Below are 14,106 nucleotides of genomic sequence, written 5' to 3'. Positions count from 1 at the left end.
GTCTTCACTACTCATGCTTCCCCCCAGCATCGCCTCCCTGAATGGAGACCCAGAGCCTCACTGTCCCTGGAAGTTCCACATTCACAGATCTGCCTCATCTGCCTCTCCCCTCACCATCCCCAGGAAATAGGACAGCTATAGAATCTGCTCCGAGGCATTTTCATAAGGATGGCGGTGTTACATATGATACTATATCCTGTGTAAGTAGTGGTGCCACAGCTTCTAATTTCTGCAGAACACAGGAACATATTCTCCAAGCCCCAAGCCAAGACACACACACATACAGAGCCATCACCTTGCAGTGAATTTCAGCAGGTCTCTCTTCCCAGGAAATAAATTTAGGCACCACTGAGACCCATAGATCCCAATCAACTGACAGCAGAAGTATAGTCATTACATATGGGTTTGCACATCTAATGCACACCGCCGTGATCATCCCTGCCCCCAAAGGCTGTATGTGCACCTTTGAATCTGTACCTACCTTTTACTTTATGAGTCCACATACATTTAAGTGGTAAGTTCCAGTTCTGAGCCAGTGCTGTCCAATAGAAATTTATGTGACTATGTTCTATACCCACACAGTACAATATGGTAACCACTGGCCACATGTGGCTACTAAGCACTTGATATGGGTGGCTGCTGCAATTGAGGAACTGAATTTTAAATTTTATTTCATTTTAGTTAATTTAAATAGTCCTATATGGCTAATGACTAACATATTGCATGCCCCAGCTCTAAATAATTCCAACCAAGTGGACTCCAGTGCTGGAGTACAAAATGGAGCCTTTTCGGCCCCCCAGGGGCAAAGGGGAAGGTGCTGGGGGACAGGGGCTGCCTTCATTGCCCAGGCTTCCTCTTGACCATCACCTCTCCTGATGCAGGAAGGTAAAGGGGTTAGCCAAAGAACATATGTGCATAACCCACAGGCACAGACAACAGGGTGGTGATGGCCTGAGGGAAGGGAGAGGTGGGGCTGGGTGGAGGAGGCCACAGGGAGAGAAATGAGGACATCTGTAATAATGTAAGCAATAAAAATAAAGTTTTAAAAAAAAAGATACAGCCACACTGTCACCTGGAAGATCTCTAGGCTGGATGAAGACACATTGAATGTTGACTGAAGATGTATTGGGCGGGCTCACTAACCTCTCCAAGGGCAACCACTGGCAGCATGGTCAGAAGCAGCTGAAGATGAACTTGAGGATGAGGCAGGGGCAAGACCAAACCTAATGAGGTCCTACTGGGGTATAGGATATAGAAATGAAGCAAGAGGTGGGGTAGAGATGGAGGTGGAGAGGGAAGCTCTGTCTCTGTGGGTTCAGAAGTTTCTCTTCTACCCCATCACTGCAAATTATACTTGCTTCTTTTTAAAGAATTTATTTATTTATTTTTAGAAATAGAGGAAGGGAGAGAGAAAAGGAGAGAAACATTCATCTGAGAGAGAAACATTGATGGGTTGCCTCTTGCGTGTGCCCAGACTAGGAACTGAGCAGCAACCCAGGCATGTGTCTTGACCAGAATCTAACAGCGACCTTTCGCTCTGCTAGACGACACCAAACTCACTGAGCCACTCCAGTCAGGGCTCATCACTAGATTTTAATGAAAGGACCATTAAGCATCTCCTAGAGGAGAGCAAACTTCTCACTCTGCAGAGTAATAAACTGAGGTCTGGAGAGGTAAATGAGTTGTCCAGCGTCATATGTTGAATCTGTAGCAAAATCAGGACCAGAACTGGGTCTTCCACCCTCTCACCCGCAGGTGCCGTCCTCCCACCCCCAATCAGCTCCACTAAAGGAAGGCAGAGCTACGGAAGGAGAAATGCAGGTAGACAATGAATAGACAGAGAGAGGCCCAGAAGAGGCACCAGCGCAGAGAGAAGAAGTTGTAGCCAGAGCCCTCCTGGGCCTTTGGCTTGGAGGCATCACAGAAGGTGTAGGTGGTCGCCTCCTCTTCCAGCAGCTTCTGGCTGGGCTTCCAGTGCACGATGCCCTCCTGGCAGGCCTCACAGAACTCGCTGCGGTGCGGCCCGCTCTCCGGGCGGCTGGCCACGTGGATGCGGTATTGGCCAGCGTCCTCGTCGTAGCATTTCTCGCGCAGGCTGCTGATGAGGTTGTCCACCAGGCTCTCGATGTTCTCCTCCAGCATGCTGGACTCGTCCAGCCGCGCGGTTCCACACTGGTAGCACAGCTGCTTGAAGACGCGCATGCGCACCGAACCCGTTCGCTGTGTGCGGTCCAGGTGCATGTGGAAGAGGATGACCACGTGGGACGACTGCCAGGTGTGCCAGCACCAGGAACAGTGGAACCTGAAGAGATAGGGGAGGGGGAGAGGGAGAGAGAAGATGGCCTCCCTCCTAGCGGCAGCTTGCCCTGGAGGAGTCTGAAAAGAAAGGGCCCCGTGTGCCTGTGCGCTGGGGCTTGTAGGGAGAAGCAGTGTTTACTGCCTGCTGGCTTCCTTAGCACTTGAGCCTGCCAGCTCCACCTCCCAGGTTGGCTCCTGGGGACCTAGAGCAGCGCAGCATCCTCAGGAGCCTGGTGCAGGAGCCATCTACCTTCCCGCTGTGTTCTCCAGCCTGCCATCTGTGCACCAGTGGGCGGCCCCGGCTCTCTCAAATCCTAATGTGCTCAGGACGGGCACTGGATGTTGCAGTGTTTACTCCCCTAATCTGGGCCTTACTTCTCATCTGTGAAATGCAGGGGGATTGTGTCCAGTAAGGAGGGTCAGACCTCCCGTGACTCTGGTAAGGGGGATGACCAGCACATCTCACTCTAGCGTATGCCTGCTCTAGGGAGAAGAGGAGATCCCTCTAACTGTGCCACGCACAGACCACCCAGAGTCCACCAGTTGGACAGGTGAATGGGGTGAATGGGTGAGAGGCAAGCAGGAGGAGGACAATAGACTTTGGTCCCCCCTCCTTCACGAAGAACACCCTCTGTCCTTTGGCCTATCCTCCCTACACCCCACTCCACCCTGCAGTGGAAACTGGAAAAGTGGATCCTGCTCTGCACCCCTTCCACATATGTGCATGCCAACACTTACCATGTTTTCTAACCTGGGGTCCCTAGAGTCCCAGCCTCTGGAAACAGGGAGGGAAGTGGCCTGGGGCTCATCTAACCACCCACCCCTACAATACTTTCACACCTTCGATGACACAGCCCTTGTTACCTCCAGGAAAGCTCTTTCTATCCCTGAGATGAACCTCTCACAGGCCCTTATTCCAGAGGCTTCACAGGCAGCCAAGGATCTATTGGGCTGAGTCTGCCCTCGCTGCTTACCCACTCTGGGGAAGGACCAACAAATACCACAAAGTGCCACGCAGCCCACGCTGTGCAGTGGAGATGACGCCAAGCCTGCCCCTGAACCCTGCAGCCCACACCGCACACAAGCACAGAACTGTACCTAGCACAGCCCAAACAGGAATGTCAGGGAGAGCAGTCTGATTGGGCCTGAGCCACAAGGGTCCTTCCCTCCATGCTGGCCAGAGCTGCAGGGAACCAGGACGTGTGTCCCGGGCTTAGAGGTAGAGTGAGCCTATGCACAGGATAAGGACAGAGCACAGTGGAGCAGCAGTCCTGCAGCCCTGCCTGAGGCCAGGTGGGAGACACAGGTCACCAACCAGAAATAGGACCAGCTGATCCCAGAGGCAAGGGAGCTCGGCCTCTAAATTCTGGGGCCATTGTGCCCAAGTTTCCAGCCCTTTGCACTCCTCCCACCAGCCAGCTTAGAGACTTCATGTTTTCAGCCTCCTCCTTCCACATCTTCTTACATCGAACCAATTCAGAGTTGTTTCCTAACTGCCCACCCCCCAGCCAAACCTCAGATCTTACATCCCAAATATCAGACCCAGCAGTAGGGGGCCTTAAGGATCAGCAGGCTTTCATTTCACTGAGATGAAACAGAAGCACCGAGAGAAGGAGAGCTCTCTGCACACGGCCAGTCAGACACAGCCAGGACCCAGCACACAACAGGTGTCCGACACCTGTCTCTTGAACAGATTTGAACTGAATTGAACCAACCAACCTCCGCCTCTCTGTCTTTTGTCCTAAAGACAGGTTCACTCTGATAGTTACAGGTCTTGGAGCAAGAACACAAATGTAAACTCCCCATCCACAGTCTGTCTCCTGTTCTCACTGTCCTCATCACCTGAGGGCACCTGAGGGGCTTCACATACAAAACATGTCTGAACACCCTATGCGTCTGCACCCCCAGGACACAGCCACCTGTCGGCCTCCCAGGGACCTAAGAGCACTGTCCGTCTTTGAATGGATGGACCCAGGAAAAAGGCCTGCACAGACCCTGGAGATGAGTGTGAGGTAGCTTGGGCAGGGAAGTCTGTGGTCCCTATATCACATCACGGTGTAGAAGAGGGAAAGGCAAGTGGGCTTCAGGTGGATGAGTCTCCTTTGCCTTAGGACTCCTGGTGCTAATGGCAGACACACGGTTCCTATAAGGCATGCAATGCTGGGCCCTATAGACCTATGGGAAATCCCACCTAAAGCTAAGTCTTTTTGTCACAGACTCCTAGATAATAGAGCTGAAAGGGACTTGATTGATCATTTAAGGCCACCCCCTTATTTTGCAAATGTGAAAACTGAGACCCAGAAAGGGAAAGTGACTTGCCCAAGTGCACAGAGTTAGCCAGGTAGACAGTACATGTTTTATATTCACATCAACCTGGATGGAGCTGACGGAACAGACCTCGGACCCGAGCATCAGCTCCCACCCCTCGGCTAAGGCTTTCCCTAGCAGACCTTGTGGCCTCCTCCCCTCACTTCCCACCACTCTTTAAGAGATTACGAAAATAAGAAAACTCTTAAAATGTCACAGATTTCAGGGGCACTGAAGATATTATAGCTCTTTAATTACTGTGGAAAACAAGGAGAGGAATACAACTTGCCAGGGTCACCCCAGAAGCCAGCGATACAGCTGGGATTGGAACCAAGGCCTCTTTGACCTACCTCACAGTTTCTCCTCTGCCCCCTACCCTGACCTGACAGCCAGAGGGGGCTCCCACACCCCTCTGCCTCTGCTTGTAAGGTGCCCAGGGCTGTGTTCCAGGCGCTGTCTGCAGGGCCTGCTTTCTAGGCCTCTCACCTGCCTGAGGCATGCAATTCCAGGTACTGCTTCCAGCCAGGGGCCAGCTCACTGGGCTTGAGGTTGGGGTCTATGATGAGTTCCCAGCTGTCAGCCGGCTTTGCCACCTCCATCTTCTCATAGAAGACTTTTTTCCACTCACACGTGGTCAGACTGGTAGACATGGCCCTGCTGGCAGGGGTGGAAGTTTGAGCTCCACCTGAGTGAGAATGCAGAAGCAGCCCAGGCAGGTACAGAGCGGTTCGGTCTCTGTGGTCTGAAAATACTCATCACTGGGACCAGGAGGAAACAGGACCCAGCCACCGCCTTTGTCACCTTGGAGCCTGTTACCATGGCAGCCGGGCAGGGGGCCAAAAGGCAGGGCTAAGGAGGAGAGAGGACTCCAGGGAGACTTCTGGGGCCCTGAGCTGAGCTTGGGAGGCAGGGCTGGGTGTTAACACCAACTAAATAAAGCAAGCAGGGGGTGGGAGGCTCAGCCCAGACCAAACTCACCCTGGCTTCCAGGAACCTGCAGGAGGCAATGACAACTCAGCGGCCCTGCTTCACCCTACTGCCCTTCCAGGCATTCTCCCCGTCACGGGCCATGGCAACTCTGCCACCCTAGGGGGCCAAGGAGGAACAAGGATGGAGAGATGCAGAGCCTGCAGCATCTACACCCCAGTTGAGCTGGGGCCGTCGTTAACTACATGCCAGGCACTAACTGCCTGACCTGTGTGCCATCCCAGGCTGGGGTTAGCTTCATCCAGATCAGGAAACTACACAGCTCTATGTAGCTCATCCAAGACTCATTTGAATCTCATGAGTCTCCAAAATGAATCTCATTTGTTCCTTTATCACAGTGCTGTTGAGCTCCCAATGCATGGGGACCAAGACAGAAGTGACACGGTGCTTCTGCTCGGGGAGATCTGAGAACAGTTAGTGAGATAGAATGTAATTTACCCTGCTGTGAAAAGCACAGTAATAACATTTTAGATTCATAGAGTCATAGAATTATTGAAACTCATATTTGGTGCCTGGTCCCAGGCCACCCTGAGGCAGTTGCTGGAGGAACAAATTTGTTCTGGGTTGCAGGGTCCTGCTGCCAGCACTGCTGTTAAGAGGCAAGGCAGTAGGGTACCCACAACTCCCCAAGGCCCAATTTAAAGACTTCAGAGACTAGGAGGGAGCTTGACCACAAATTTGCATAATCCAAATGAAGACACAGTCACAAGAGGGAGAAAGGCAACCTCAGCAGGGAAATGACTAGGTGATTTGGCAGCTTATTCCAAGTCTGCCCCAATGTCTGTGTGGCCTTAACATCTGGTCACTTCCCCCACGGACTTTGTTTCTCTCACCTGCACAGGCAGTGCCGTGCTGAATGACATCTGAGGCGCGCTCTGTCTGTGGTTGGTCTCCAGACACCTGGAGGAACACGGAGCGAAGATGACGCAGAAATGAGAAGGGATGCCGGGAACCACAGGGCAGCGTCCAGAGTTGAGCTGCAGACCTGGCACTTGCGTCGGGCAGTGTTTGCATGAGGTGAAGTCGGAGACAAGACCATCGGGTTTTCTCTGGGAGTGGGGAGAGGTTACCTGCTAGCTTTGCGCTGACGACCTCAGAAGGGACAAAATTATAAGTTAGAGCCCTAGACGGACAGCTCTAGAAAGGATCTTTCTTTTTAAAAATGTGAATTTTAATTAAATTCTCTACCTCTTAATCTAATTCTCTTGGCAGTGAATCACTACATCTGAAGTTCGGAAATGGGAAGCGAGTTGGCCCAGGCCTCAGGACTGGGCTGCTCCCACCGTCCTGGGTCAGCTGCCACCCCAGGTGAGGCCCAAGGGCCCTAGGTTCCCACGAATGGGATGAACTGAGGAACTTAAGGCCTTAAGATCCAGTCATAATCTGCACATGCAAGGAGTAAATCTCTGAGAAACACTGTTTCATTGTTCCCAGAACAAATGACAAAGAAAAACAAAACAAAACAAAACAAAAAAAGGGAGGGTCAGAGTTGGCAGGATTTACCTGTTTGGTTTCGCCCAAGTGATGCCATCCTCCATAGTCCCAGAACTAGGTTTAATTTAGAGTGGGAGCCCTCTAAGCAGGAACAAATACAGTTTACCTTTCTGTTCAACAGCTCTGCTTTCTCTAAAGAAAAATCTCGTTTGTGATACAACTAATGAATACGGTTACCACTTCAATTTTCTGAAAATGCAGGGTGGAAGGAGTGAGGGGGGGGAATGGGACAACTGTAATAGCATAATCAATAAAATATATATATTTTAAAATTTTGAAAATGTCACTGGGTTTTTATAGAAGCTAGAGTTAAAAGCTTACTAAGGCGTATATGCATATAGCTGTAGCCACATTGCATGCTGGCAGATTTGTTATACATTGCTGGCATATTGTTAATTCATATAATACTTTTTAAAATATAGGAATTTTTATTTTTTTATAAAATAAAACACTATTAATTATATTCTGCAAACAAAGCTAACAAAGGAGAGGGGGATCAGAGAACTAGTTCCCTCTCCAATTTGGAATGATGGCTTGTAAATGCTTTTGTAAAGTGTCCATTCCTCAAATGTTAGTTATTAGAATAATATAGAGAATGTCAGTTCAGAGCCCAAAATAGAAAAGCAATGAAGAGCTGGGGGGAGTGTAAGTAGATAGCACCTGGGGGGGTTGAAAACGCTGTGTATTGCTTACCCCAGAGATTTTAACACATGGTCTTGGGGGTGTAAATAATACCACCTCAACCCACCCCAGTCCTGAGAAAAAACCGTGGTTGCTACTGCTGGGAATACAGGATGGAAAGCAGGCATCTTGGGGCCAAAGAGGAAGAAGGAGGAAGGAGAGGAGGAGGAGGAGGGGGAAGAGGTTGAGAAAAACTGAATGAGTAGTTCAGAATATTTCTAAATTAAGAAAAAAAAACAGGAGAAACACAAGCTATGTTTGGTCTTTCCCTATTTCTCCACAGATCAAAGGTGCATGGGGAGGTGCCACTGGGCAGATCTGAAGTCCGCAAGGGATCTTTTTCAAGAGCAGTGAGGAAGGCCTCTCACCCCCAGGGCACAGTGCTCAGAGGCAGCTCAGAGGCTCCAAGCTCTCCGGTGGGGGGCGACCTCTGCCCCCGGGGGTGTTCACATGGTCAGAACAGTTCACGATGTTCAAGCAGTGTGTGCAGTGAAACAGCTCCCGGGGGAATGGCCTGTTGCTCTGCTGCCGGTTTTCTGCAGCCAGAACGAGGCAAATTCTATTCTTGCTGGGCTTCAAGGGTCCAAATTCTATTGTCCATGGCTTAGGCACCCCAAAGTTTCTATTAAGGGTGGCCACATCTACTGTCACTTTTTTCAAAGCCTTATTATTCTAGGCAGAGACTTGGTGAAGAATTGTCACACTCTTTATGGGAAGTACATAAATCAAAAGGGTGGGGTGGGGATATGAGCACTCCCTGAAAGGAAAAAAAAATAATAGCATGGGCTGAGTAATTGATGTAGTGGTTCAGGAAGGAAGAATATCAGTTCTTCCGTGAGAAGAGACAGTCAGGCTCAGGGGCCTGGGGATGCTTTTAGAAGATGCGGCCTATGCTGGCTTCTACCCATGAGGTTGAGGGCCTCCACCAGAGTTTCTCAGTGATACCTAGAAAACCTGCCAGTTTCTGAGGAGCTGAGGCTACAGACACACACACACACACACACACACACACACACACACACACCCACGACTCCCCTTGGGACTGTACTACAGATCATGGCAGAACAAAAGGGAAGCACGGGCAATCTGAGGCCAGCTCTCCAAGCTTCCACTCTCAAATAACATTAGTCACTTTTTCTCACATTTCATTGACCGAAGCAAGACCCCCAGCCAACCCTGCAATGGGGCAGGGAAGTATATCTTGCCAAAGGTGGGTGGGGCACTTTGCAGAGGGGTACCGAATGTTTCAACAATAATAAAATCCATTACAGCACCCACATGAATGATGGCATCGTCCTGGAACAATGGAGCTACATGGGTTCTGTGATACAATGTAGTCAGTCACCCTGGGTTTGGTTCCGACTCTTCTTTGAACTGCTCTGTGGACGCAGTGTCCTATCCTGGTGTTACCGATCAGGGGACCAAGGCAGGGGCAATTATTGGCCCACCCAGGAATGATAAAACTGTTACAGAACACAACACACACACAGGGCCAAGGGGGTCACGATATATGATTACCGAAAGGACCCCCTTCCAGGTTCGTTATGTTTGCCACCAGATAGGAAAGACATCTCTCAATGCCAGAGATTTGTGAAAAGGAAAGGAAATGTTTATTTAATGCTATACAGACTTAAAGAAGTGACCTAATGTCTTCACTAAAATATCAAAGTCCTTTAGGATATCCACAGCCGCCCGCAGTGCTCCCTTCTCCCCCCGCCCTAATTCAGGGTACTGTAACTCTGGAAAAGAAGCACACGTCTGTGTTTCAGGCTGCTGGCACCGTCAGTGATGTTGCCATCCAGGCAGTATCCCTAATTACTCCAAAGCCATGTGGCACCTTCTCATGGTCTACTGGCAAGAGTTCTTTCACCCTTCTTCCAGGCAAAGTCTCTCCTGCTTCCCAGGCCATGCAGCCAAAGGGAGCACCCCAAAGCTGCGTGGTCCTCTTTTACCAAAGCTGTGGGGGTCTGCACTCTGGCCAAACCGCGTGGATCTCTCCTCTCCTCCAAAGCTTCAGGGACGGGGGTCACCACTCTGCCAAAGCTGAGTGGTGGTTCTCTGCTAAAGCCGCATGGTGGTCCCCCCTACTAAAGCTGTGGGGGTCCCCACGCTGGCCAAGAGCACGTGTCTCTTTTCTTAATGGCTGCTGAGTCTAAGTTTAAATCCTCGCAGGAATCCTCCCCTGCAGCCCCATTTCTGACTCCTCCCACAATTAACTACACTTGCCAGCAGTCCTGTATTATTCCAAGTTCACTGGGCTGCCGTGGTGAGTCTGTGGCCTCATGTCATGGAGCCAATCTTCTCCAAGCTCTCACACAGGCGCTGTCACCTGGGGGGCCTACCCCCCTCCCCCCCCACGCCTCTCCCCCCTTACATTTTGGGAAGCGATCCCTGTCCATCCCCCTGGATGGAGCATAGCCACAGCTATTTAACATATCTATGCAACCAGTTAAAGGCTAGAGATATGTTAAATGACCATGACAAGGGTTAGCTGCAAAGCTGTGGCTGTACAAAACAGCCCTGCATGTTCCTGCTCCATGTGTCCCTTCCCCCAACTCACACCTGAGGAGGATGGGGTGAAGACATGTTACATGTCTTTCTAATATTTCCTAGACATCTTGAGTTCTGGACCTCATTCCAAATCCTTTTTGGGGCCCCCCTCTTGGCTGCACCCTGTTACACTAGGACCACCTATCCTAGATTCTCCGGGAAGGTCTGCATTTCGAGGCTGCTGCCCTTATTTCTCTAAAAGTACATGCAGTTTGAAGCCCATGGGAAACTGGGGTCGGTACATATAATAATAATCAACAAAATAAATCACACACCACCACAACTGTTCCAGAGGGCATCATCTTTGAGGTCGGCAGCAAGGTTGCTACTCTGATTTCCCTATTTGGAGGACAGGATTAGAAGGACCAGGCTTTCAGATGACTACCAGTTTTAAAATGCTTCTCAAAATGTTACTTCTAAAAGCACTAGTGATGTGACAGAAGGGTAAAGCACCATTAGACTGAAACAGGTCTTACCGTGCATGTCCTTTACAATTCCCGTTAGACATTAATTCCAGTAACACAGGAGCCATGTAATCTGTCTTCACAGGTGGGACTGCAGGGGACCTGTGACATTTGAGGAAACCACAAAGGAGATGAGGAGGAGAGTCACGCGAACACGAGGAAGAGCGTTTCTGTCAGGGCAACAGCAGGCGCAAACTCCGCGTGTCAGATTCCCGAGGCTGCCGGAACAACTCACTCTAAACCTGGTGCTAAAACAACAGAAATGTGTTCTCTCGACAGTTCCGGATGCCAGAAGTCTGAAATAGGTTTCACTGAGGCAGGACCAAGGGCCACCCTCCCTCCAAAGCCCTAGAGAAGAACCCATTTCTTGGCTCACGTCCCTCCAGTCGCCAAGGCCAGCATCTGGGAACCGCTCTCTGCTCTGTCTTTGCATCGTCTTCTCCTCTGTGTGTAGTAGGATCTCCCTCTGCCCTTGTCTTACAGGTGCATGTGATTACATGCAGGGACCACAGGATAATCCAGGAATTGCGCATCTCAAGATTGTTAGCTTAATCCCACCTGCAAAGACCCTTTTTGTGTAAAAGGTAACACTCACAGGTGCCAGGCACTAAGATGTGGTGATCTGGGGGAGCCAGCTCTCAGCGTCCCATGGCCCCTCAGTGGGAGTGCGCCTTCTGCATCCAAGGAACAGTGATGAGGCCAGTGGGGCTGGAGCTGAGCAAGCCAGTGGGGAGAGTGGGAGGAGATGAAACAGCTGAGCTCAAGCCGACAGCCAGATCTCACAGGGCCTGCTAGGCCGCTTGTGTCAGTGAAAAGGTGTACAACGGCTGAGTTGCATGACATAACCTAAGTTTTAATACAATCACCCAAGTGCCCTGTTACAAATAGACTGCAGGGAATGATCAAAGATGCAGTGGGGGTGAAGGGAGTGGATTAGGGACTATGATGCTATTCAATACAAGAGAAGATGTGTTTTGCCCCGGGTGACAGTGTGATGTGGTCAGACTCTGGTGATAAAGCCAAATTCTTCACATATTTTAACAAGATGTACCAAAAAATCAAATGATACCTATGAGAGAAAGAGAGAGATGCTCCCTACGTATTTGATCTGAGCACCCGAGTACCCATTTCTGAGGCAGAAAGGAGAAACAGGTTTTTGAAGGAGATCAAGAGAACATGTTGTTCAGAAGATGTTAAAGTCCGAGAAACTCAAGTTGATATTCAAGTTTGTATCCAGTTTAATTGCTTAATTTATTGTACTATAAAGGTTTCAGAGCTCTTACTTGTAATACTTACATGGCAATAACTTGCATTATTGATTCTTATTTGGTAACAGCATTCAATTACTGGAGGGTAAAGGAAGATTTTAAAAAATACAAGTAGCCTAATCCCCATAGTGACCCCAAGAGTCTTTCACACCCCTTGTCTGTAGTGACTCCACTTACACTTGTTATGTTCATTTGTCTGTGGGAATCCTTGCTGGTTGAACACCAACTGGTTTTCATTGTATATAATGGACACAAAACTTGTAGCACTGTTACTAAGAACCTTTCAGATGTGGCCCTTGGAACTCTTGGTTTTAAATTTAAGGCAATCTACCATGAATTTCAAAATTATAGACCAAGTAGAATATGATGACACTTGTTCTTAAAACACTTCTTTTTAGATGTACCCAACTCAGCCTCAAATGTGCTACATCTTTTATCAATAATCTTGTCTTAATCTCGCAGTTTTCACATTTATCTTTCCTTCTTTGCAACACTACCAAACTTTTCCTCTAGGAATGCAAGGTGCTTGGATAAATATGTATCCCACATATATTTGAAAGAAGCTTCCAGAAGGGATGATGCATGAATAAACCCCTTGAAGAACAAGAAATTGACAGCTACCCAAAAAGGAATTAAATGTATTTTAAGCAGGGGAAATGATCTGCCAAGATTTGGAGGATGAAATGACCTAAAATCATTCTTGAAACTCCCTATCCATCATTTATACATGTCCATCAGGGAACAGTGGTAACAGTTGAGGCCTGAGAGATATGTGGGTTATGAAGGACTTTTAAATGTCATGCAAAGAGTTAAGAATTTTGTCTTAGAGAAAATGTGGAATCACTGAATTGCTTTAAATTTCAACTTCCCAAACAGATTTGCATATTGATAATGGCTCTGTAAGGGTGTGTTCTCTCTACTTTTCCCCATGAATTGGCTGGTGCTTAGTTAGCAGTGCTGTTCCCAAGATACTCTCGCCTTGGGTTCTGATTACTTCTAGCTTTTGCAAATCCAGATGCCTCTTTAGGAGGAATAGGAAGGATCTTAACTCTACTCAAGCAAGGGACATAAAGGAGAGAAAAAACAAATGGGATTACATCAAAATAAAAGGCTTCTGCATGGCTAAAGAAAACAGCATTAAAATGATAAGAGAACCAACCATATGGGAAAACATATTTGCCAATGACAACTCAGACAGGGGTCTGATCTCCAAAGTATATAAAGAACTCAAGCAACTCCACTCTAAGAAGACAAGCAACCCAATTAAAAAATGGGCAAAGGACTTGAACAGACACTTCTCCAAGGAGGACATACAGAGGGTTTAGAGACATATGAAAAGATGCTCAGTATTACTAGCCATCAGAGAGATGTAAATTAAAACCACAATGAGATACTACTTCACACCAGTCAGAATGGCCATCATAAGCAAAGCAACAAACAACAAGTGTTGGAGAGGTTGTGGAGAAAGGGAACCCTAGTTCACTGTTGGTGGGATTGCAGACTGGTACAACAACCACTATGGAAAACAGTATGGAATTTCCTCAGAAAACTAAAAATGGAACTACCTTTTGACCCAGCAATTCCACTGCTAGGATTATATCCTAAGAACCCTAAAACCAATCCAAAAGAACCTATGCACCCCAATATTCATAGCAGCACAATTTATAATAGCCAAGTGCTAGAAGCAACCTAAGTGCCCATCAGTAAATGAATGGATCAAAAAACTATGGTACATTTACACAATGGAATTCTATGCAGCAGAAAGAAAGACCAGGCTCCTACCCTTTGTGACAGCATAGATGGAACTGGAAAGCATTATGCTAAGTGAAATAAGCCAGATAGTGAAAGAAAAAATACCATATGATCTCACAATTAACAGGAACCTAATCAGCAAAACGAACAATCAAGCAAAACATAGCCAAAGACATTGAAATTGAGAACAGGCTGACAGTGGGGAGCCTGTTCCCAGAGGGGAGAGGAGAGGAGATAATGAGGGGAAAAGGTGAAGGATTTACAGGAACAAGTATAAAGGACACATGGACAATAACAAGGAGGGG

At 48.4% G+C, this 14,106-nt stretch overlaps 1 protein-coding gene across 1 annotated transcript; it reads right to left on the bottom strand.

Annotated features, from left to right (window-relative positions):
- Positions 1–1,785: 1,785 nt before the first annotated feature.
- On the bottom strand, positions 1,786–5,255 carry RTP2 (receptor transporter protein 2). Its single transcript, XM_037131736.2, has 2 exons — positions 5,092–5,255; positions 1,786–2,302 (listed from the first exon to the last, which is right to left on the bottom strand). The coding sequence occupies exons 1-2, from the start codon at positions 5,253–5,255 to the stop codon at positions 1,786–1,788; spliced, it is 681 nt and encodes a 226-aa protein (XP_036987631.2).
- Between the last annotated feature and the right edge of the window lie 8,851 nt (positions 5,256–14,106).

This window comes from Artibeus jamaicensis, unplaced genomic scaffold (genome assembly GCF_021234435.1).
Source record: "Artibeus jamaicensis isolate MK-2021 breed Jamaican fruit bat unplaced genomic scaffold, CSHL_Jam_final scaffold_474, whole genome shotgun sequence".
Lineage (NCBI taxonomy): Eukaryota > Metazoa > Chordata > Mammalia > Chiroptera > Phyllostomidae > Artibeus > Artibeus jamaicensis.
This window is presented reverse-complemented; position numbering and strand designations above follow the sequence as displayed.